At 43.6% G+C, this 26,525-nt stretch overlaps 1 protein-coding gene across 2 annotated transcripts; it reads left to right on the forward strand.

Annotated features, from left to right (window-relative positions):
• The first annotated feature begins 3 nt into the window (after positions 1-3).
• LOC135474803 (solute carrier family 35 member C2-like) lies at positions 4-25,252 on the forward strand. Of its 2 annotated transcripts, none has more exons than XM_064754402.1 (10): positions 4-122; positions 2,744-2,995; positions 4,204-4,354; positions 8,536-8,599; positions 9,282-9,354; positions 18,011-18,179; positions 18,784-18,867; positions 23,143-23,318; positions 23,766-23,889; positions 24,190-25,252. In XM_064754402.1, the coding sequence occupies exons 2-10, from the start codon at positions 2,804-2,806 to the stop codon at positions 24,321-24,323; spliced, it is 1,167 nt and encodes a 388-aa protein (XP_064610472.1). In that variant the 5' UTR covers positions 4-122; positions 2,744-2,803; the 3' UTR covers positions 24,324-25,252. The 2 variants fall into 2 exon arrangements, with proteins under 2 accessions (XP_064610472.1, XP_064610471.1); XM_064754401.1 differs by having other exon boundaries at positions 4-82.
• Positions 25,253-26,525: the final 1,273 nt, after the last annotated feature.

The following is a 26,525-nucleotide window of genomic DNA, read 5'->3' on the forward strand; positions in this document are numbered from 1 at the left end:
CATCTTTTAGTGTTCACTGACAGCGAATGTTGGAATCGCTGCTCGTTAAAACGTCTGTGCGATGAAGTGTCAGCCCTACTAGGTGCGTTCTGTGATATGATTCTACCACTTATCGACTATCGGTAGGCCTATATATATATATATATATATATATATATATATATATATATATATATCCATCCAATACCGGTACACCTGCTGTTGTTGTTGTTAGTAAACATTGATGTGTCATCTGTCGAGCTTTGCTCATAATACATTCGATTAGCAAGTAGCCAGTGGAATTTGGATCAAATAAAACAACTTATGGTAGCTGTAAAGAGTAATTTGATCCTTTTGTTAGTCAACGATCTCCTTATTTGCCGAATGTGGTAACTGACATGGAGCAATCCCGTTGTTAGTTGCGTAGCGGGGTAGGCCTACATGTAACTCCTATCAAGCAACTCACTTTGCAACAGTTACGGGCAGAGACAGCCCTTATTGGGTTGGATTGCTGTTGAGGAACATTTACACTCTCATTATATCTTCCCAAGCATAAATTGACCTAAACTGTGTGGTCTCTCAGTATAATCCAGTTTGCGATCTTTGAGCAAGGTTGCGATGCAAAATGTAGCTGCATGAATGTGGCTCCACTGATCTAGCGATGCACTGACGTGCTGAGTAGACCGATCCACACTGACTTCACACAAGATGTCCAACATGTTCTGTGAGTATGGGTTGCAGAACATTAAGTTTTTAACGATGTTATTTTGTCCTAGCCTGCGTAAAACTGGTTTCTGTGAAGACACAACACGTAAAGGGGTGCTTCAAAACAAACACACGATCCCTACTCCAATATGTACAACAAAATCATAAGTCGTTGAGGCAAATCAAAAAGCACAAGTTGCCTCCACGTTGATGTGTTGGACGCCATTTTTGGCTGTCGTACTCGCTGTCAGGTGACAGGGGTATTCCTTCTGGAAAGGTCATAAGCTGTTAGCTAATAAATAGCTCCCATGTTGCCCAGATGCATATTCAGTTCACTACGACCGCAAAGGCTACGAATAAGTTAGAACATCTCTCAGTTCCTTTCATTTTTCGAAAATCTTTGGACATCTCCCCTTGCTGTGGCAAAATGATAGCCGCAATTAATACAGTTCTCACTCAACATATGGCTCTTCTGACATTTCTCCAATACTGCGTGTGACCCTTGGCTAAAGGTCAGGGATGCCCCATAAAGAAAACAACATGACACTAAGACAGGGCTTTGATGTCACGTGACATGAAATTTATTATTGCATGAAATTTAGTCCAAACATGGCGGAATTACACTGAAGTGAAAATGTTTTGTCAAAACACCAAGGAATTACTCTACCTGTTGGTCAGAAACATAAAACTGAAGCTACAGTTGTATGCAGACATGATTTATCTGTTCATCGATGCATAAATCTACAAGGTCAAGGTTTAGTACTTACGATTTAAGGCTGCTGTTAAGGTAGAATAGCGAGCACATCTCAGATCATTGCAGGAGAGTGTGAAGCTGATCTAGCAGCTTGGTAGGGTAGTACATTGTTAAATCTGCTGTCAGCTTCACAAACCTCCTGACATACATGTAAGGCTGCATGTGGTTAAGCCAGCTGTAGTTGGATTAGCAACCAGCCTTCTTGCTAACTTGTTACTTGGCTTTCAGTACTAGCCAGTGCATTTAAGGCTTGGCTAGGCCTATAGGGCCTCTATGTACTGTGGGAAAATCAGTAGTGATATTGAAGAAGTAGAGAAAGATCCCCTGGTGAGGAGAATTTACATAGGAAAAAAAAATAATATAACGCCTTCTTAACTTTCTATGTTCTGTTATATTCCATATTCCATACTTTTAATCCCTACTGTCCATATATATATATGGACAGAATGTAGAGATACATAAATCTGCATGCTGGGATGTATATTTAGACTATTAAAATAAGTGAATATCAGTAGGAAACCAAATGTATAAAAACTACTATTAAAATATTAATTGTCAGTATTGAACAAAAGCCGTTGTGCATCAAAAAGAAAAAGAGGGGGCCTCTGTGGCTGAGGTGATTAGCACACCAGCACAGTGCAATAACCCAAAAGCCTCTCACCAGTACGGTTGTTGTGAGCTCATGCTGGCTACCTGGAAAGGTCTGCCAGCAACCTGTGGATGGTCGTAGGTTTGCCCTGTTTTCCACCATAATGACTGTCGCTATCGTATAAGTGAAGTATTCTTGAGTACGGCATAAAACACCAATTAAATAAATTAATTAAATTTCTCAAGAATATTTCACTTATATGACAGCAGCCAGCATTATGGTGGGTGGAAACCGGGCAAAGCCCTGGGGAAACCCACAACAATCTGCAGGTTACTGGCAGACCTTCCCACGTACGGCCGGACAGGAAGCCACCATGAGCTGGACTTGAACTCACAGCGACCGCATTGGTGAGATACTCCTGGGTCATTACACTGCGCTATTGCGCTAACCAACTGAGCCACGGAGGCCCCTATGAGGGAGATGATGTCTTTGTTAGCTCAGTCATACCGAATGGCATGGCATTGAAAAGACTGGTTTCTGTAAATATGTAATATTTATTTATTTGCTTAATATGTTATGCCATACTCAAGAAAATGTCACTTACATGACAGAGGCCAGTATGATTTGTACATGACCACTCTTCATAGGGAAAACCCAGACTGAAGTGCATCTAATGCCCAGTTATTTACAGCATCAATTACTCTTCTTCTCTTTAGCTCTTGAGATTGTGAATTTGAGCGTGATGTGAAGGCCTAGAGAGAACAGCCGGTGGTATAATGGGCCACTCAAGAACCCTCCGACAGCTGCGGACGCTGTCCGAGTCAGTGGTGCGGCCACGGGTCAAGGAGGTGAAGCGGTCAGTGTGTAGCTGTGAGTTCGTCCTCTCGGCCCTGAAAACTCTCATCCTCATCATCCTGTATTACAGCTTCTCCATTGGTCTCACCTTCTATAACCAGAGATTTATACATGTAAGTACAGCTGTATCTCCACGTATTGGCCAAGGCTTTTTCTGGCCACCTGACTAATGAGGCTCATTCCAATACAGATCTGTGGACAGAGTATGTAGATTCCTCGGCCTACCCTGTGTATTGGGGGCTTTGTTGACAGTAAGCAGACGAGGACAAATTGGGAGGCCATCATTTGTGCAGTCTAATGTTCATTAAATACCACCAAAAAGGCATGGAAATCTGCAGCTAAGGGTTTGCTCAGAGGGTTAGCATGTCAGTGACCCGATGATTCAGGAGCCTCCCATGAACGCGGTTGCTGTGAGTTCATCCTAGTTTCCTGTCCCCCCGTGAGTGGGAAGGTCCGCCATAAACTTGCTGATGATCGTGAGTCCCCCCCCCCCCTGACTCTACCCTATGCCCCTACCCCCCCCCCCCCCCCCCCACCCAGCTCATGTACCCTGGCCGTGTATCTTGCTCATGTGCGATGCTCGTGTGCGCTGCTTGTGTACGCTGCTCGTGTACGCTGCTTGTGTGTTAGTGCCTTGTACAGCTGATTGTGTGTGAGTGCCTTGTACAGCTGATTGTGTGTGAGTGGCATGCACAGCTGTTCGTGTCTGAGTGACATGTACAGCTGCTCGTGTCTGAGTGGCATGTACTGCTGCTCGTGTCTGAGTGGCATGTACTGCTGCTCGTGTCTGAGTGGCATGTACATCTGTTTGTGTATGAGTGACATGTACAGCAGCTCGTGTCTGAGTGGCATGTACAGCTGCTCCTGTCTGAGTGGCATGTACTGCTGCTCGTGTCTGAGTGGCATGTACATCTGTTCGTGTATGAGTGACATGTACAGCAGCTCGTGTCTGAGTGGCATGTACAGCTGCTCCTGTCTGAGTGGCATGTACAGCTGCTCATGTCCAAGTGGCACATACAGCTACTCATGTGAGTGGCATGTACATCTGCTCGTGTCCGAGTGGCATGTACATCTGCTTGCGTCTGAGTGGCATGTACAGCTACTCGCGTCTAAGTGGCATGTACAGCTACTCGTGTCCGAGTGGGATGTACAGCTGCTTGTGTCCGAGTGGGATGTACAGCTGCTCCTGTCTGAGTGGCATGTACAGCTACTCGTGTTGGTGTGGCATGTACAGTACCTTTCATGGTTTGTGTGTCACCGTTACTTCCATGTACCATCTAGCCCACTGTTTTATGGCATATTCTACCCTGTATTTTTTCAGCACTTTACCTTTCCTCTCTCCATCACTATGACCCACCTGGTGGTGAAGTTCATGTTGGCGGGAGTAGTCCGTGTGCTGTTAGAATGTAAATCAAAGACAGAGAGAGTCACGCTACCCTGGGGAGAATATATTAAGAAAATAGCTCCCACTGGTGAGTTTTCTCCAGCTAAAGATTACTTTGAACATGATTCATACACATGTGCGTATAAATGTGGTATCTTCCTCGATCCACCTACATGATGGCTTCCTCTTCGGCTGTAAGTGGGAAGGTCAGCCTACAACCTGGGGATGGTCCTGGGTTTCCCCTGGGCCCCATTTCCATCAACCATCAGCCGTCGTATAAGTGAAATATTCTTCAATACGGCGTAAAACACCAGTCAAATCACATCAAACTGATCCACCTAAAGGGGTCATCGCCGACAATCATTGGACAAAAGATTGACACTTACCATAGCTAGCCAGACAACGGAATTACACCTACCGCAGCCTGTCAGACAACATAATTACACCTACCACAGCCAGTTAGGCAACATAATAACACCTACCACAGCCAGTCAGACAACAGAATTACACATTCCGCAGCCAGTTAGGCAACATAATTACACGTACCGCAGTCAGTCAGACAACAGAATTACACCTACCATAGCCAGTCAGACAACAGAATTACACATACCGCAGCCAGTTAGGCAACATAATTACACGTACCGCAGTCAGTCAGACAACAGAATTACACCTACCATAGCCAGTCAGACAACAGGATTACATATACCGTAGCCTGTCAGACAACAGAATTACACCTACTGCAGCCGTTTATACAACAGTATTACAGGGACAATAGCCAGTCACACAACAGAATTACACATATCCCAGCCAGACAACAGAATTTTTACACTTACTGCAGCCAGTCAGACAACAGAAGTAGACATACTGTAGCCAGTCAGACAACGAATGACACTTACCGCAGCCAGTTAGACAACAGAATGACACGTACTGCAGTCAGTCAGACAACAGAATTACACATATTGCAGCCAGTCAGACAACAGAATTACACCTACCGCAGCCAGTCAGACAACATAATTGCACATACCGCAGGCTGTCAGATGACAGAATTACACATAACCCAGCCAGACAACCGAATTACACTTACTGCAGCCAGTCAGGCAACAGAAGTACACATACTATAGCCAGTCAGACAACGAATGACACTTACCGCAGTCAGTCAGACAACAGAATTACACATAACCCAGCCAGACAACAGAATTACACTTAATGCAGCCAATCAGGCAACAGAGGTACACATACTGTAGCCAGTCAGACATCGAATGACACTTACCGCACTCAGTCAGACAACATAATTACACATAACCCAGCCAGTCAGACAACATAATTACACATACTGCAGCCAGTCAGACAACAGAAGTACACATACTATACCCAATCAGACAAAGAATGACACTTACCGCAGCCAGTCAGACAAAAGAATTACATTTACTACAGTCAGTCAGACAACAGAAGTACACATACTGTACCCAGTCAGACAAAAGAATTACATTTACTGCAGTCAGTCAGACAACAGAATTACACTGACCACAGCCAGTGAGACAACAGAATGACCCGTACCACAGCCAGTCAGACAGCATAATTACATATAGTGCAGCTAGTCAGACAACAGAATTACATGTACCACAGCTAGTCACACAACAGAATTACACTTACTGCAGCCGGTCAGACCACAGAATTACACATTCCACAGTCAGGCAGACAACAGAATTACACCTACCGCAGCCAGTCAACTCTTGACAAATGAGTATGGCCCCAATTAAATTTGTAAATTCAGGTAACAGAATTACGCATACCACAGCCAGACAGACAACAGAAATACAATTCCTGCAGCCAGTCAACTCTTGACCAATGAGTATGGCCCCAGTTAAATTTGTAAATAAACAAAAGTTGAGATGTGATGTTTGATGTCTCGCTATATGACAGCACCGCATGGATTTCACATTTGTGATATAATCACAAGTCTGTGAAGGTGTACAGCTAAAAATGTTGCCTCTCTGGTCATTCATGTGAAGGTCTCTCAGCAACCTGAAGATGGTCTTGGGCTACCTCCGAGCTCTGCCCGGTTTCCTGTCACCATAATGCTGGCCGTTTTAATATAAGTGAAATATTTTTCAGTACGGCGTAAAGCACCAATCAAATAAATAAACAAGTACATTGCTTAAACATGTTCATATTAACAAAATCATGGGTTTCACATTTCCTGGGTTCAGGTTTTCCAGATTTATAGTATTCTGTCTTCATTGTGCAAAATCCTCTGTATATAAACAAGGTACAGGAGCTGGTCCACAGTCTGTTTTCTAACACCGTAGGAATCAAGATTACCCATGTCTTGCTGATTTATGCTATGTAAAGGTAATCTGTGTTTATGTGAGTTTCAAATGTTGATCAATTGCGTATTTGTACCTGTATATATTGCCATAGGTCATAGTTTGTATGGACAGGTGTAGTCAGGGTCGTGAATATTGTGTTGTCTAAGGTATGTCTGGTGTATGGACAGGTGTAGTCAGGGTCGTGAATATTGTGTTGTCTAAGGTTTGTCTGGTGTATGGACAGGTGTAGTCAGGGCCGTGCATATTGGGTTGCCTAAGGTTTGTCTGGTGTATGGACAGGTGTAGTCAGGGCCATGCATATTGTGTTGTCTAAGGTATGTCTGGTGTATGGACAGGTGTAGTCAGGGCCATGCATATTGTGTTGTCTAAGGTATGTCTGGTGTATGGACAGGTGTAGTCAGGGCCATGCATATTGTGTTGTCTAAGGTATGTCTGGTGTATGGACAGGTGATATCAGGGCCGTGCATATTGGGTTGCCTAAGGTTTGTCTGGTGTATGGACAGGTGTAGTCAGGGCCGTACATATTGGGTTGCCTAAGGTATGGCAGGTGAATTTTCCAGGTGATATCAGGGCCGTGGATATTGGGCTGTCTAAGTTGAAAAGAGTCAACAACACATCCAGTACGGGTTCATGTAATCCTTGTATTCACCACAAAAGACTTCCTTTACAAGACACTACAAAACACATGTGGCCACCACCATACACACATAAAAACTGCTGGTCATCCTCTCCCTCTCCCATGCTCCTCTCTTCCCCTGAGCCCTCTACTGGCCAACTTCCCACACTCAGGGTTATGGCCCTTTGGACTAACCACACATGCATAGCCCTCTATTACAAGTGAGAGCAAGAGATAGGATTGACATAAGTAATGTCTGGTATAGTCAGCGCCCTGGACATTGGGCTGTCTAATGTGTGTGTGTTGTATTGACAGGTATACTCAGCGCCCTGGATATTGGGCTGTCTAACGTATGTCTGGTGTATTGACAGGTGTAGTCAGCGCCCTGGATATTGGGTCATTTAACGTATATGTGGTCTATTGACAGGTGTAAGCAGTGCCCTGGATATTGGGCTGTCTAACTTATGTCTGGTGTATTGACAGGTATACTCAGCGCCCTGAATATTGGGTTGTCTAACGTATGTCTGGTGTATTGACGGGTATAGTCAGCGCCCTGTATATTGGGTCATTTAACGTATATGTGGTGTATTGACAGGTGTAGTCAGTGCCCTGGATATTGGGCTGTCTAGCGTATGTCTGGTGTATTGACAGGTATAGTCAGGGCCCTGGATTTTGGGTTGTTTAAAGTATGTCTGGTGTATTGACAGGGTTAGTCAGCCCCCTGGATATTGGGTTGTGTAACGTATGTGTGGTGCATTGACTGGTATAGTCAGCGCCCTGGATATTGGGTTGTCTAACGTATGTTTGGTGTATTGACAGGTATAGTCAGTGCCGTGGATATTGGGTTGTCTAACGTATGTGTGGTGCATTGACTTGTATAGTCAGCGCCCTGGATATTGGGTTGTCTAACGTATGTGTGGTGCATTGACGGGTATAGTCAGCGCCCTGAATATTGGGTTGTCTAACGTATGTGTGGGGTATTGACAGGTATAGTCAGCGCCCTGGATATTGGGTTGTCTAACGTATGTGTGGTGCATTGACTGGTATAGTCAGCGCCCTGGATATTGGGTTGTCTAACATATGTTTGGTGTATTGACAGGTATAGTCAGTGCCGTGGATATTGGGTTGTCTAACGTATGTGTGGTGCATTGACTGGTATAGTCATTGCCCTGGATATTGGGTTGTCTGACGTATGTGTGGGGTATTGACAGGTGTAGTCAGCGCCCTGGATATTGGGTTGTCTAACGTATGTGTGGTGCATTGACTGGTATAGTCAGTGCCCTGGATATTGGGTTGTCTAACGTATGTGTGGTGTATTGACAGGTATAGTCAGCGCCCTGGATATTGGGTTGTCTAACTGGAGCTGGGAGTTCATCACAGTATCACTGTAAGTTGTCTCTTTTTCATACCCTCCCAGATTTCTGCCTCGTTCAAGAGATGAATAAAAAACTGTGTGTGAAAACACTTTTTTGTTTTTGTGTTTTTTACTACTGAATTAAATGTAAGGTGGACAGTATGGACCATAGTGTCACCACACAAAACCTTGCTCTGGCGTAAAACTGATTTTGATGTTAGATTTGCTGTTTGGTGCACAGGAACTCATTGTATTTTTAGATAGTAAGTGGGAAAGCCTGCCAGCAACCTGCATATGGTCGTGGGTTTCCCGTGGGCTCTGCCCGTTATTTTCCCACCATAATGCTGGTCGCCGTCGTATAAGTGAAATATTTTTGAGTACAGCGTAAAACACCAATCAAATAAATAAATAAAATATGTTTAGATACACTAAAGATTTTCTACTGAAGCTACGTTTTCCTTCCCTTTTCAGTCTGTAGTTATGTATTCACAATTTCCAAAAATCTGGTGTGAATTTTACATGGTTATTAAGTCAAAAGCCCTTTGCTTCTTTGAAAACAATTTGAGTGTTGATGGTTGGCTCCAAATGATGATTTAATGTTTTTTTCTGCAATTAAATTTTAATATCTTTCAAGTTCATACACTTCCAGTGTGTTATTATGCAATTTGTCTATACGTGTTTTGTTAAAAACTTCCAAACTTTGTTTATTTTGTAGCTACACAATGACCAAGTCTTCAGCTGTACTCTTCATTTTATTTTTTGCGATTGTTCTTCGCCTTGAAAAATTTGTAAGTAATTGTTTCCTTGTGACTTGGTTCATTGTTTATGAACGGGACATAAGAAATTTGGTTGACTGTAATGTTTACATCATTACTCGTATCAGAAACTTGCAGTAAATCTTGATTATCATTTATAGACATCGTTACAGCAATATGTGCTGTAGATGTCATGTAACCATTTTTCTGCACTGTTTATTATCTGTGGTTCTGTTTCATTGTGTGTATTCCAGCGTTACCCTGATAAGGTATAGTGGAGCTACCTCAGAGGTGTTCTGTTGAGGTGTATCATGTCCAATATGACATTTACTTCAGGTGTATGTCAGATACTTGTACATGTGTACTGAAGGTGTATCAGAAGTATCGGTAATGCCAGTTTTGCAGCTGAGGTGTAGCTGAGGTAAATGCTTATTGGCAAGGTAGATGTACATGGGTGTAACTCACATTTAACACACAGTTTTGCACTTTTGTTTTGATAGAAAACAAGCTCAAAACACGTAGATATTGGCATGTATAAATTATAGATCAAGTTGTAATTTTTCAAGTGCAATTCTTTGTTTCATGTAGGCCTATCTGTAAATCTCAGATGATTTTTATTTGTGGCACACAAACATATGTAATTTTGTAATCTCTATTTTGTTTTGAAGTAAAATGTGTGAAACTGATCTCTTAATTAAAACTTTCAAAATGGCTCAGATGTATCTGAGGTATATCTTCTTAGTGTTGATTTTTGTCAAGTAGCTGAGGGGTATCTGAGGTACTTGTACATTATCTCATATTGTAATCCATATGCATTTTGCAATTTTGTCTCACTAACGTTTAGCTGAAGAGGTTGTCAAGATACTTTATTTTAACTGAAGTCGGGATGATCTTAGTGAGGTTTCCATTTAGAGTGATAAGTAGATAAACACACATGAGAATTTGTCATCTATTAGGACGCAGAACATATATGTATGATCTAGAAATGACTTTCCAGACCCCCCCCCATGTCCCAGACCTGCAGGTGCCAGATGAAATCTATATGGTTTGTATTCTTGTTGGGGAACTGGGAAATCAGGCCTTCATATTTTCAGTTGGATCTAATCACTCGAATTTTGTTTTCTGGGCAAACATTGTTTGTATACTTTCTGTCAAATTCGTGCTGCCTTCCACAACAACACGTGTGTACACAGGGATCGATTTTCTCTCAAGGTCTTCTGGAACATAATAAAAGTTTAAAGCCCGGTTTAGCTAATTTAATGACATATACTCCTGAATGTAAGTACATGTACTTCTAACTTTTTCTGAAAATACTAGTGGTAATGTTACAAACTATAATTTTTAAATTAATCTAAAAAGGGAGTATCCCCGACACCCTCCTCGTTGACACTCAGCTGTCAGATTTATGTCATGTTCCTGTCAATGTGGACACGTGCTCTGTAGTAAATGGGAAGACTGTCTACAGGTGTTTCGTTCATATTGTAATTCACCATTGTTAATTCAATGATCAGACCATGAAGTAGTCAACCATGATCCATTCTTATAGGGGTCCCATACATGAGTGGGCAGGAAAACAAGCAACTTATACACCCGTCTTCACCTCACACTGAGGTGTACATAAGGCGTACGTCCCTTATACACCCGTCTTTACCTCACACTGAGGTGTACATAAGGCGTACGTCCCTTATACACCCGTCTTTACCGCACACTGAGGTGTACATAAGGCGTACGTCCTTATACACCCGTCTTTACCTCACACTGAGGTGTACATGAGGCGTACGTCCCTTATACACCCGTCTTTAGCTCACACTGAGGTGTACATGAGGCGTACGTCCCTTATACACCCCATCTGTACCTCACACTGAGGTGTACATGAGGTGGACGTCCCTTATACACCCCATCTGTACCTCACACTGAGGTGTACATAAGGCGTACGTCCCTTATACACCCGTCTTTAACTCACACTGAGGTGTACATAAGGCGTACGTCCCTTATACACCCGTCTTTACCTCACACTGAGGTGTACATGAGGCGTACGTCCCTTATACACCCCATCTGTACCTCACACTGAGGTGTACATGAGGCGGACGTCCCTTATACACCCCATCTTTACCTCACACTGAGGTGTACATGAGGCGTACGTCCCTTATACACCCCATCTGTACCTCACACTGAGGTGTACATAAGGCGTACGTCCCTTATACACCCGTCTTTACCTCACACTGAGGTGTACATGAGGCGGACGTCCCTTATACACCCCGTCTGTACCTCACACTGAGGTGTACATGAGGCGTACGTCCCTTATACACCCCATCTTTACCTCCCACTGAGGTGTACATGAGGCGTACGTCCCTTATACACCCCATCTGTACCTCGCACTGAGGTGTACATGAGGTGTATGTCCCTTGTACACCCCATCTTTCCCTCACACTGAGATGTACGAGGTGTACGTCTTCTATACACCCCATCTTTACCTCACACAGAGGTGTACATGGGGCGTACGTCCCTAATTCACCCGTCTTTACCTCACACTGAGGTGTACGAGGTGTACGCCCCTTATACACCCCATCTTTACCTCACACTGAGGTGTACATTAGACGTACGTCCCTAATTCACCCATCTTTACCTCACACTGAGATGTACATGAGGCATACGTCCCTTATACACCCCATCTTTACCTCACACTGAGGTGTACATGAGGCGTACGTCCCTTGTACACCCCATCTTTACCTCACGCTGAGGTGTACATGAGGCGTACGTCCCTAATTCACCCATCTTTACCACACACTGAGGTGTACATGAGGCATACGTCCCTTATACACCCCATCTTTACCTCACACTGAGGTGTACATGAGGCGTACGTCCCTTATACACCCCATCTTTACCTCACACTGAGGTGTACATGAGGCGTACGTCCCTTGTACACCCCATCTTTACCTCACACAGAGGTGTACATGAGGCGTACGTCCCTTATACACCCCATCTGTACCTCACACTGAGGTGTACATGAGGCATACGTCCCTTATACACCCCATCTTTACCTCACACTGAGATGTACATGAGGCATACGTCCCTTATACACCCCATCTTTACCTCACACTGAGGTGTACATGAGGCGTACGTCCCTTGTACACCCCATCTTTACCTCACACAGAGGTGTACATGGGGTGTACGTCCCTAATTCACCCGTCTTTATCTCACACTGAGGTGTACGCCCCTTATACACCCCATCTTTACCTCACACTGAGGTGTACATTAGACGTACGTCCCTAATTCACCCATCTTTACCTCACACTGAGATGTACATGAGGCATACGTCCCTTATACACCCCATCTTTACCTCACACTGAGGTGTACATGAGGCGTACGTCCCTTGTACAACCCATCTTTACCTCACGCTGAGGTGTACATGAGGCATATGTCCCCTATACACCCCGTCTTTACCTCAAACTGAGGTGTATGTCCCTTATACACCCCATCTTTACCTTACACTGAGGTGCAGATGAGGCGTACGTCCCTTGTACACCCTGTCTTTACCTCACACATGTGAGGTGTACATGAGGTACACATGTATGTCCAGCAACCATGTATGTCCATGTTTGTTCTATGCATGGACCTTTACATTTAGGGACATTTTTTAGGGACATCTCCACCTGTCTTCCCTGTGTGTCATTGTTTCTCTGCGTTACTGGTAATCTCCACCTGTCTTCCCTGTGTGTCATTGTTTCTCTGTCTTACTGTTAATCTCCACCTGTCTTCCCTGTGTGTCATTGTTTCTCTGCGTTACTGGTAATCTCCACCTGTCTTCCCTGTGTGTCATTGTTTCTCTGTCTTACTGTTAGTCTCTACCTGTCTTCCCTGTGTGTCATTGTTTCTCTGTCTTACTGTTAATCTCCACCTGTCTTCCCTGTGTGTCATTGTTTCTCTGCGTTACTGGTAATCTCCACCTGTCTTCCATGTGTGTCATTGTTTCTCTGTCTTACTGTTAATCTCCACCTGTCTTCCCTGTGTGTCATTGTTTCTCTGCGTTACTGGTAATCTCCACCTGTCTTCCCTGTGTGTCATTGTTTCTCTGTCTTACTGTTAATCTCCACCTGTCTTCCCTGTGTGTCATTGTTTCTCTGCGTTACTGTTAATCTCCACCTGTCTTCCCTGTGTGTCATTGTTTCTCTGTCTTACTGTTAATCTCCACCTGTCTTCCCTGTGTGTCATTGTTTCTCTGCGTTACTGGTAATCTCCACCTGTCTTCCCTGTGTGTCATTGTTTCTCTGTCTTACTGTTAATCTGCACCTGTCTTCCCTGTGTGTCATTGTTTCTCTGTCTTACTGTTAATCTCCACCTGTCTTCCCTGTGTGTCATTGTTTCTCTGCGTTACTGGTAATCTCCACCTGTCTTCCCTGTGTGTCATTGTTTCTCTGTCTTACTGGTAATCTCCACCTGTCTTCCCTGTGTGTCATTGTTTCTCTGTCTTACTGTTAATCTCCACCTGTCTTCCCTGTGTGTCATTGTTTCTCTGCGTTACTGGTAATCTCCACCTGTCTTCCCTGTGTGTCATTGTTTCTCTGTCTTACTGTTAGTCTCTACCTGTCTTCCCTGTGTGTCATTGTTTCTCTGTCTTACTGTTAATCTCCACCTGTCTTCCCTGTGTGTCATTGTTTCTCTGCGTTACTGGTAATCTCCACCTGTCTTCCATGTGTGTCATTGTTTCTCTGTCTTACTGTTAATCTCCACCTGTCTTCCCTGTGTGTCATTGTTTCTCTGCGTTACTGGTAATCTCCACCTGTCTTCCCTGTGTGTCATTGTTTCTCTGTCTTACTGTTAATCTCCACCTGTCTTCCCTGTGTGTCATTGTTTCTCTGCGTTACTGTTAATCTCCACCTGTCTTCCCTGTGTGTCATTGTTTCTCTGTCTTACTGTTAATCTCCACCTGTCTTCCCTGTGTGTCATTGTTTCTCTGCGTTACTGGTAATCTCCACCTGTCTTCCCTGTGTGTCATTGTTTCTCTGTCTTACTGTTAATCTGCACCTGTCTTCCCTGTGTGTCATTGTTTCTCTGCGTTACTGGTAATCTGCACCTGTCTTCCCTGTGTGTCATTGTTTCTCTGCGTTACTGGTAATCTCCACCTGTCTTCCCTGTGTGTCATTGTTTCTCTGTCTTACTGTTAATCTCCACCTGTCTTCCCTGTGTGTCATTGTTTCTCTGCGTTACTGGTAATCTCCACCTGTCTTCCCTGTGTGTCATTGTTTCTCTGCGTTACTGGTAATCTCCACCTGTCTTCCCTGTGTGTCATTGTTTCTCTGCGTTACTGGTAATCTCCACCTGTCTTCCCTGTGTGTCATTGTTTCTCTGTCTTACTGTTAATCTCCACCTGTCTTCCCTGTGTGTCATTGTTTCTCTGCGTTACTGGTAATCTCCACCTGTCTTCCCTGTGTGTCATTGTTTGTCTGTCTTACTGTTAGTCTCTACCTGTCTTCCCTGTGTGTCATTGTTTGTCTGTCTTACTGTTAATCTGCACCTGTCTTCCCTGTGTGTCATTGTTTCTCTGTCTTACTGGTAATCTCCACCTGTCTTCCCTGTGTGTCATTGTTTGTCTGTCTTACTGTTAATCTGCACCTGTCTTCCCTGTGTGTCATTGTTTCTCTGTGGTACTGTTAATCTCCACCTGTCTTCCCTGTGTGTCATTGTTTCTCTGTCTTACTGGTAATCTGCACCTGTCTTCCCTGTGTGTCATTGTTTCTCTGCGTTACTGTTAATCTCCACCTGTCTTCCCTGTGTGTCATTGTTTCTCTGTCTTACTGTTAGTCTCTACCTGTCTTCCCTGTGTGTCATTGTTTCTCTGTCTTACTGTTAATCACCACCTGTCTTCCCTGTGTGTCATTGTTTCTCTGCGTTACTGGTAATCTCCACCTGTCTTCCCTGTGTGTCATTGTTTCTCTGTCTTACTGTTAATCTGCTCCTGTCTTCCCTGTATGTCATTGTTTCTCTGCGTTACTGGTAATCTCCACCTGTCTTCCCTGTGTGTCATTGTTTCTCTGTCTTACTGTTAGTCTCTACCTGTCTTCCCTGTGTGTCATTGTTTCTCTGTCTTACTGTTAATCACCACCTGTCTTCCCTGTGTGTCATTGTTTCTCTGCATTACTGGTAATCTCCACCTGTCTTCCCTGTGTGTCATTGTTTCTCTGCGTTACTGGTAATCTCCACCTGTCTTCCCTGTGTGTCATTGTTTCTCTGTCTTACTGTTAATCACCACCTGTCTTCCCTGTATGTCATTGTTTCTCTGCGTTACTGGTAATCTCCACCTGTCTTCCCTGTGTGTCATTGTTTCTCTGTCTTACTGTTAATCTGCTCCTGTCTTCCCTGTGTGTCATTGTTTCTCTGCGTTACTGGTAATCTCTACCTGTCTTCCCTGTGTGTCATTGTTTCTCTGTCTTACTGTTAATCTCCACCTGTCTTCCCTGTGTGTCATTGTTTCTCTGCGTTACTGGTAATCTCTACCTGTCTTCCCTGTGTGTCATTGTTTCTCTGTCTTACTGTTAATCTGCTCCTGTCTTCCCTGTATGTCATTGTTTCTCTGCGTTACTGGTAATCTCCACCTGTCTTCCCTGTGTGTCATTGTTTCTCTGTCTTACTGTTAGTCTCTACCTGTCTTCCCTGTGTGTCATTGTTTCTCTGTCTTACTGTTAATCACCACCTGTCTTCCCTGTATGTCATTGTTTCTCTGCGTTACTGGTAATCTCCACCTGTCTTCCCTGTGTGTCATTGTTTCTCTGTCTTACTGGTAATCTCCACCTGTCTTCCCTGTGTGTCATTGTTTCTCTGTCTTACTGTTAATCTCCACCTGTCTTCCCTGTGTGTCATTGTTTCTCTGCGTTACTGGTAATCTCTACCTGTCTTCCCTGTGTGTCATTGTTTCTCTGTCTTACTGTTAATCTGCTCCTGTCTTCCCTGTATGTCATTGTTTCTCTGCGTTACTGGTAATCTCCACCTGTCTTCCCTGTATGTCATTGTTTCTCTGCGTTACTGGTAATCTCCACCTGTCTTCCCTGTGTGTCATTGTTTCTCTGCGTTACTGGTAATCTCCACCTGTCTTCCCTGTGTGTCATTGTTTCTCTGTCTTACTGTTAGTCTCTACCTGTCTTCCCTGTGTGTCATTGTTTCTCTGTCTTACTGTTAATCTCCACCTGTCTTCCCTGTGTGTCATTGTTTCTCTGCGTTACTGGTAATCTCCACTTGCCTTCCCTGTGTGTCATTGTTTCTCTGTCTTACTCTTAGTCTCCACCTGTCTTACCTATATGTCATTGGTTCCCTGTGGTACTGTTAATCTGCACCTGTCTTCCCTGTGTGTCATTGTTTCTCTGTGGTACTGTTAATCTGCACCTGTCTTCCCTGTGTGTCATTGTTTCTCTGTGGCACTGTTAATCTGCACCTGTCTTCCATGTGTGTCATTGTTTTCTGTGGCACTGTTAATCCCTACTTCTCTTCCCTGTGTGTCATCGTTCCTTGTGGTACTGTTAATCTGCACTTGTCTTACCTGTGTGTCATTGTTTCTCTGTCTTACTGGTAATCTGCACCTGTCTTCCCTGTGTGTCATTGTTTCTCTGCGTTACTGTTAATCTCCACCTGTCTTCCCTGTGTGTCATTGTTTCTCTGTCTTACTGTTAGTCTCTACCTGTCTTCCCTGTGTGTCATTGTTTCTCTGTCTTACTGTTAGTCTCTACCTGTCTTCCCTGTGTGTCATTGTTTCTCTGTCTTACTGTTAATCACCACCTGTCTTCCCTGTGTGTCATTGTTTCTCTGCGTTACTGGTAATCTGCACCTGTCTTCCCTGTATGTCATTGTTTCTCTGTCTTACTGGTAATCTCCACCTGTCTTCCCTGTGTGTCATTGTTTCTCTGTCTTACTGTTAGTCTGCACCTGTCTTCCATGTGTGTCATTGTTTCTCTGTCTTACTGTTAATCTGCACCTGTCTTCCCTGTGTGTCATTGTTTCTCTGCGTTACTGGTAATCTCCACCTGTCTTCCCTGTGTGTCATTGTTTCTCTGTGGCACTGTTAGTCTGCACCTGTCTTCCCTGTGTGTCATTGTTTCTCTGTCTTACTGTTAATCTCCACCTGTCTTCCCTGTGTGTCATTGTTTCTCTGCGTTACTGGTAATCTCCACCTGTCTTCCCTGTGTGTCATTGTTTCTCTGTCTTACTGTTAATCTGCTCCTGTCTTCCCTGTATGTCATTGTTTCTCTGCGTTACTGGTAATCTCCACCTGTCTTCCCTGTGTGTCATTGTTTCTCTGTCTTACTGTTAATCTGCACCTGTCTTCCCTGTGTGTCATTGTTTCTCTGCGTTACTGTTAATCTCCACCTGTCTTCCCTGTGTGTCATTGTTTCTCTGCATTACTGGTAATCTCCACCTGTCTTCCCTGTGTGTCATTGTTTCTCTGTCTTACTGTTAATCTCCACCTGTCTTACCTATATGTCATTGGTTCCCTGTGGTACTGTTAATCTGCACCTGTCTTCCCTGTGTGTCATTGTTTCTCTGTGGTACTGTTAATCTGCACCTGCCTTCCCTGTGTGTCATTGTTTTTTCCTGGTTTTCATGGTTCTTTTTATCTCAGTAGGCACATGTCTTCCTGTTCGCATTTCAGTCCACACAGTTCATCTTTGGGGGGCTTCTCATGGTGATGTTTATGTTCCAGCGTTTTTCCCTTGTGTTCGTGGTTGCGTTCATCTCAGTGGGCCTCTTCCTGTTCACTTATCAGTCCACACAGTTCAACCTGGAGGGGTTTCTTATGGTGATCTCTGCCTCTCTGCTGTCAGGACTGCGCTGGACATTGGCCCAAATGGTCACTCAGAAAAAGGAACTTGGTAATGTCAATGAAGGCTGTAATTGTGCTAGGTGGTACAGGCAAACACATCAAAAATTACCATTTGTATGCAGATCCTCCTGGGATCTGAGTGATAAATTTGCTGGTTTCGGGTTTTATTGAATTTATTGAAACATTCATTTCTTTGAACCCAGTTACAGGATTGATGTTAAATAGGAAAATAAAATACATGTAAAATGGAACACAACATAATGGACAACATTTATTGCATGAGTGTATTTAATAAATAATTAACAATACTTTTAATACTGATGCTGAATAATGTGAATATGTAAGACATTTATTTTTAAGTTTAGAAAGTTGACATTGATTTTTTCCTAAAACTGTTACTAGTGCCTAGCTTGGTGCTCAACATAGAGGTTAGAGCAAGGAAACCTGACTGGTTATCCCAGTGTCAGTATAATGTGACTGGATGGAGTGTCATATCTGGTGTCTTTGTCACGATGCTTTGACAACACAGAATACACTGTATATGTACTCATATCTAATGACTCCTTGTCATCTTATGACATACAACATAAAACCCCAAGCATACTTGCATATATATAGCTGGCATTGAAGAGTAATTTAGGGATATTTTACAGGATTAAGCAACCCCCTTGACATGATCTATCACGTCCAGCCATGGATGATCCTAGGACTCTTCCCGCTCTCTGTGGGGTTTGAAGGTACGTCTGTGGTGTACAGTACAGATAATGTGTTCCCGCTCTCTGTGGGTTTTGAAGGTACGTCTGTGGTGTAGAGTACAGATAACGTATTCCCGCTCTCTCTGGGTTTTGAAGGTACGTCTGTGGTGTAGAGTACAGACAACGTATTCCCACTCTGTGGGGTTTGAAGGTACGTCTGTGGTGTAGAGTACAGGCAACGTTTTCCCGCTCTCTGTGGGGTTTGAAGGTACATCTGTGGTGTAGAGTGCAGATAATGCATTCCCGCTCCCTGTGGGTTTTTAAGCTACATCTGTGGTGTACAGATAAAGTATTCCCGCCCTGTGGGTTTTGAAGGTACTTCTGTGGTGTAGAGTACAGATAACATATTCCCGCTCCCTGTGGGTTTTGAAGGTACGTCTGTGGTGTAGAGTACAGATAACGTATTCCCGCTCTCTGTGGGTTTTGAAGGTAAGTCTGTGGTGTAGAGTACAGACAATGTATTCCCGCTCTGTGGGGTTTGAAGGTACATCTGTGGTGTAGAGTACAGGCAACCTTTTCCCGCTCTCTGTGGGGTTTGAAGGTACATCTGTGGTGTAGAGTGCAGATAACGCATTCCCGCTCTCTGTGGGTTTTTAAGCTACATCTGTGGTGTACAGATAAAGTATTCCCGCCCTGTGGGTTTTGAAGGTACGTCTGTGGTGTAGAGTACAGATAACATATTCCCGCTCTATGGGTTTGGAAGGTACATCTGTGGTGTGCAGATAACGTATTCCCGCTCTGTGGGTTTTGAAGGTACGTCTGGTGTACAGATAAAGTATTCCCGTTCTGTGGGTTTTGAAGGTACGTCTGTGGTGTAGAGTACAGATAACGTATTCCCACTCTCTCTGGGTTTTCAAGGTACGTCTGTGGTGTAGAGTTCATGTAACGTATTCCCACTCTCTGTGGGTTTTGAAGGTATGTCTGTGGTGTAGAGTACAGACAACGTATTCCCGCTCTGTGGGGTTTGAAGGTACGTCTGTGGTGTAGAGTACAGGCAACGTTTTCCCGCTCTCTGTGGGGTTTGAAGGTACATCAGTGGTGTAGAGTGCAGATAACGCATTCCCGCCCTGTGGGTTTTGAAGGTACGTGTGTGGTGTAGAGTACAGATAACGCATTCCCGCTCTCTCTGGGTTTTGAAAGTACGTCTGTGGTGTAGAGTACAGACAACATATTCCTGCTCTCTGTGGGTTTTGAAGGTACATCTGTGGTGTACAGATAACGTATTCCCGCTCTCTGTGGGGTTTGAAGGTACATCTGTGATGTACAGATAACGTATTCCCACTCTGTGGGTTTTGAAGGTACGTCTGTGGTGTACAGATAACGTATTCCCGCTCTGTGGGTTTTGAAGGTACGTCTGTGGTGTAGAGTGCAGATAACGCATTCCTGCTCTCTGTGGGTTTTGAAGGTACATCTGTGGTGTACAGATAACGTATTCCCACTCTCTGTGGGTTTTCAAGGTACGTCTGTGGTGTAGAGTACAGATAACGTATTCCCACTTTCTGTGGGTTTTGAAGGTACGTCTGTGGTGTAGAGTACAGACAATGTATTCCCGCTGTGTGGGGTTTGAAGGTACATCTGTGGTGTAGAGTACAGACAACGTATTCCCGCTCTCTTTGGGTTTTGAAGCTACATCTGTGGTGTGCAAATAACGTATTCTCGCTCTGTGGGTTTTGAAAGTACGTCTGTGGTGTAGAGCACAGATAACATATTCCCGCTCTGTGGGCTTTGAGGGTACGTCTGTGGTGTAGAGTGAAGATAACGTATTCCCACTCTCTGTGGGGTTTGAAGGTACGTCTGTGATATAGAGTGCAGATAACGCATTCCCACTCTCTGTGGGTTTTGAAGGTACATCTGTCGTGTACAGATAACATATTCCCGCTCTGTGGATTTTGAAGGTACGTCTGTGGTGTAGAGTACAGACAACGTATTCCTGCTCTCTGTGGGTTTTGAAGGTACATCTGTGGTGTACAGATAACGTATTCCTGCTCTCTTTGGGTTTTGAAAGTACGTCAGTGCTGTAGAGTAGACAACGTATTCCTGCTCTCTGTGCATTTAGAAGGTACATCTGTGGTGTAAAGTACAGATAACACATTCCCACTCTTTGTGGGTTTTGAAGGTACGTCTGTGGTGTAGAGTACAGATATCGTATTACTGCTCTCTGTGGGTTTTGAAGGTATGTCTATGGTGTAGAGTACAGACAACGTATTCCCACTCTTTGTGGGTTTTGAAGGCACGTCTGTGGTGTAGAGTACAGACAACATATTCTCGCTCTCTGGGGGTTTAGAAGGTACATCTGTGGTGTAAGGTACAGATAACACATTCCCACTCTCTGAGACTTTTAAATGTACATCTGTAGTGTAGAGTACAAATAATATATTAACATTCTCTGTGACTTTTTAAGGTACATCTGTGGTGTCGATTACAAATAACATATTACGATTTTCTGTGACTTTTGAAGGTAAGACTTTGGAGTAAAGTACAAATAAGTAAGATCTACCTTCTGTTTAATAAGAATATTTCAGTCTATATTGTGTACTCTGTAATTAATGACTATTTTTGCCTCTTTTATGGACATGGTAATTGATGACTGCATTTCCGCCTATATTGTGGACACTGTAATTGATGACTGCATTTCCGCCTATATTGTGGACACTGTAATTGATGACTGTATTTCTGCCTATATTGTGGACGCTAATTGATGACTGCATTTCCGCCTATATTGTGGACACTGTAATTGATGACTGCATTTCTGCCTATGTTGTGGACGCTAATTTATGTCTATTTCTACCTACAATGTTTTTCCACCCATCCCCACCTACAATGTACAATGTATCTCCACCCATCCCCACCTATAATGTTTCTCCACCCATCCCCACCTACAATGTACAATGTATCTCCACCCATCCCCACCTATAATGTTTCTCCACCCATCCCCACATACAGTGCATCTCCACCCCTCTCTGTCTATTCCCACCTATCTCTACCCCTTTCCACCCATCCCCACCTGCAATGTATGTCCACCCATCCCCACCTACAATGTATGTCCACCCATCCACAGCTACAGTGTATGTCCACCCATCCACACCTACATTCTATCTCGACCCTCTCCACCCATCCACACCTACAATGTATCTTCACCCTTCTCCACATATCCCCATCTACAATGTATCTCCACCCATCCTCGCCTACAATATATCTCTACCCCTCTCCACCCATCTTGTATCGCCACACATTCTCACGTACAATGTATCTCCACCTATCCCCACCTACAATATATCTCCACCCATCTCCACCTATAATGTATCTCCACCCATCCCCACCTACAATGTATCTCCACTCATGTCCACTAATCCCCACCTACAATGTATCTTCACCCCTCTCCACCTATCGTCACCTACAATGTATCTCCACCCATCCCCATCTACAATGTATCTCCGCCCATCCCCACCTACAATATATCTCCACCCATCTCCACTCATCCCTATCTACAATGTGTCTCCACACATCCCTACCTACAATATTTCCCACCCATCCCCGCCTACAATATATCTCCACCCATCCATACCTACATTGTATCTTTCCCCATCCCCACCTACAATGTATCTCCACCCATCCCCACCTACAATGTATCTCCACCCATCCCCACCTACAATGTATCTCCACGCATTCCTGCCTACAATATATCTTCACCCATCTCCACCTACAATGTATCTCCACCCCTCTCCACCCAACCCCACCTACATTGTATCTCCACCCATCCCCACCTACAATGTATCTCCACCCATCCACACCTACAATATATCTCCACCCATCCCCACCTACAATATATTTCCACCCATCCAATGTATCTCCACCCATCTCCACCCCTCTCTCCCACGACCCTCACCAAACAGACTACAACCCTTTTCAAAATCTGCTTTCACCTCAGCCACACCTCCAGATAAGAATTCTCCATACAGAAATACTACACAAACTGTGCAACTGGTCCACATACATGTACACTTTGCCACATAGTCTATCCATTTGTTTCCCCTTTGTTTCACAGGGTTACAAATAGTCTATGCATTTGCTTCCCCTTTGTTTCACAGAGTTACACATAGTCTATCCATTTGTTTCCCCTTGTTTCACAGGGCAATACATAATCTATCCATTTGTTTCCCCCTGTTTCACAGGGTTACACATAGTCTATCCATTTGTTTCCCCTTGTTCCACAGGGTTATACATAGTCTATCCATTTGTTTCCCCTTTGTTTCTCAGGGTTACACATAGCAACGAGTGGCGAGGTGTTTAACTATCGTGACAACGTGACATTAATTGCTAACCTGGGGCTGCTCCTGGCTGGTGCAGTGCTAGCCTTCTTCCTGGAATTCAGTGAATTCCTGCTGGTCGCTCAGACATCTAGTCTTACTCTGTCCATCTCAGGCATATTCAAGGTCAGCTTCCACTGCTAGTCACAGCATTGTTTAGGTTTTCCTCTGGTCCGTGAATAATGAAATCCTTGGAAGTCCATGTACTTGAATTTTGTTGAAAGGTTTAGAAAACCGAGAAAATGTTTGAAAGAGACATATTTGGGTGGGATAGACCCTCAAAAAATAACTGCTTTTATTGCGTCAGGAAAAAGCAGAGAGAAATAAATGTTTTGGTTTGTAAGTGAGCTCATACGTAAAGGTGCCATATAATTCATTCCTAATAAAGTTATTGTACAACGTTATTAAATGTCCAGTATGGTCGTCATAAGGGTGAAAAGTACTTCTCTGTGGTATGAAAGCAAAATTAATTAATAAAATTAATAAATATCAGTAATATTAAACAGAAAGTTAGCCAATTGGAGTATTTTTTTGTGTGAGTCTTAAAAATGGTTCTTAAATATTTGTTTTCAGGAAATCTGTACCCTGTATCTGGCGTTTGAGTTTAATGGAGACAAGATGTCCAGTATAAATGGGATAGGGCTTGTGATATGTTTGCTCGGTATTGCCATCCACGTCATTATAAAAGCGGTCTATGGTGAGGGTCATTAAATTACTCGCAGTCCACGTTATTGTAATCGTGGTCTGTGACGAGTGTGATTAAATTACTCAGACATTTTTATCCTTTCTCTGGGAAACCAAGGTTTTATTATGCTATTCTTGTACTTTATAACTTTCATCTTCGGCAGATAACTCTGATAAGTTTTTAAATTTATATGAGCATGAACTTAAAATAATGATGTCTACAATAAACGCGTCTTGCCTTGTAATACTTGACTTGCAAAGTTATCCCCCATAGATGTGTAAAGTTGTCTCCCCTGTGTTGTTCCCACAACAGGACAAAACGAAAACAAAGCACGTGTGGAGCGGCTGGATGCATCCATGGAAATGTTGATAAAGAACGGTGAAGCGAACGCGGCCACTGAAGACGAAGACGAGGTGGACTTATTTAATATCAAGAACGACAGATAGCATTCCCTCATCCCTTGAACCATGACTGGTGAATAAGAAGATTTTGGGTGCGACTGCTGTATCAACTTTTAAACTTAATTGATTTAAACTAAAGTCCATGAGGCTTAATTGATGAGGCGTGATCTGGCTATGTATCTTGCTGGTGCACAGTACATGACTGGGATGTATTTGAGACTTGGTCAATGTCATGGTCTGTACAAGTTAAGCTTTATATAACTGACAGCTTATAATGCATTGTGTCTACATGTGTGTGTACTCAGCTGACGTTTAGGTTTCCATATTAAACTTGGGGTGGGTAATCAACTTCCTCTTACAATCAGTATTCTTATTTAAGTTTGAAAAATAAATGCTGTCAGTAAATATTTTTCATAACATTCCAATTTACAAGAAAATATGCTAAATTTTATAGTGTTCATTTTTTTTATTTTAGAGCATTCAACGGAACTGGATCATACATTTATTACTGTGCTCCCAGTTAGGGAATTCCTCATCGTATATAGAAGTAGTTCATGTGTACTTGAAAAAGAATTGCGAAACCTCTTCTATTGCATGTGTGTAAGGAACTCTTACGTCATAGTGTGAAATATGGGTGCCTGGCGGAGCGTGAAATATGCGCGCCTGGCGGAGTGTGGAATATGCGCGCCAGGCAGTCATTTCACATTCCTCTATGTGATTACTTAAGATGTGGCATAAGCATTGGTACCATAGGGGGATATTTGTTTGTTTTTTATCTTCCAGTCATTAGAACACACTGTGATTAACATTTTAATTAAAATAGATACTAGCGAAATACATGTATATTAAATATCCGATTCTTACGTATTATTCTGTTTTCCTCTTTTTTTTTCTTTTTGTTTTTCCATTTTCAAGTTTGCTCAAATTTTTAAATATCTTGTTATTCTCCACTTGTCTGCTGCATTTCTGCACCACCCCCTTCTCTACACGCGCATACTTGGGCCTTGGCTTATTTATGAAAACTGAGTAATCTGTTGTTTCTTGTGTATTAAACACATTAGCCGTACATGATCGTTTGCTTTTTGCGACAGTTTTGGTACAACCGTCATGCTTGCCTACACTTGATCTGTACTTTTCTGTGTTGATTTCGTGGTCGAGATTAGGATCTCGGTCCTCCTTCCGGACTTCAAAAAGGCCTTGGCAAATGAGGGAGTGTTCTCAACTTCATCATAACCGTAAGACACACGAGATGCAGGTTCTTGGGATGGGAATTTGTCGATTTTGCCCACTGTCACGGCCTTGTGGACAATGTAAGTGGGCAACGACGCTGGTAGGGCGGTTTGCGCGGTCCACCAGTCTTTGAATAACACATGTTTTCCACCAGTACGGCGTGCAAGTCTGTACCTCAAAGTTTGACAGTAACTTCCCAAAGGTAGGTGATGAACTTCGGCGCTCTGGTTTCCTCCATGCGTACATACAACGGATCACCATCGTATGTGTGAAAAACCCGCAGTATACGGCAATAGCAAACAACCAATAGTTCAGTCACTCCATAGCACCTCCCGATAACTCGGCTGAGGCTCTATGTCATTAGGATTTATCAGTTATATACTGAGGGACGATGTTATCTGTGGAGTCTGGAGTCGGAAAATAATTAATTATATCAGCCCAACTACACGTGTCAGCCCAGCTACAGGTGTCAGCCCATCTCGATAACTCCCAATAACTCGGCTAAAGCTCTGTTATAAGGATTTCTCAGGTATATACCGAGGGATGGTGTTATCTTTGGATTTGTCTGGAGTCTGACGGAAAATAATTAATTATATCAGCCCAACTACACGTGTCAGCCCAACTGCATGTGTCCGCTCATCTACGCGTGTGAGCCTAACTACACGTGTTGGCCCACCTGCACGTGTCAGCTCAACAACAGGTGTCAGCCCATCTCGATAACTCCCGACAACTCGGCTAAGGCTCTGAGTCATAAGGATTTCTCAGGTATATACCGAGGGAGGGTGTTATCTGTGGAGTCTGGAGTCGAAAAATAATTAATTATATCCGCCTATCTACACGTGTCAGCCCGACTACACTTGTCAGCCTATCCACACGTGTCAGCCCATCTGCACGTGTCAGCCCAACTTCACGTGTCAGCCTATCAACACGTGGCCGCCCAGCTACACGTGTAAGCCCAACTACACGTGTCAGCCTATCTACACGTGTCCGCCCATCTACACGTTTCTGCCCATCTAC

This window comes from Liolophura sinensis, chromosome 9 (assembly GCF_032854445.1).
Source record: "Liolophura sinensis isolate JHLJ2023 chromosome 9, CUHK_Ljap_v2, whole genome shotgun sequence".
Classification (NCBI taxonomy): domain Eukaryota; kingdom Metazoa; phylum Mollusca; class Polyplacophora; order Chitonida; family Chitonidae; genus Liolophura; species Liolophura sinensis.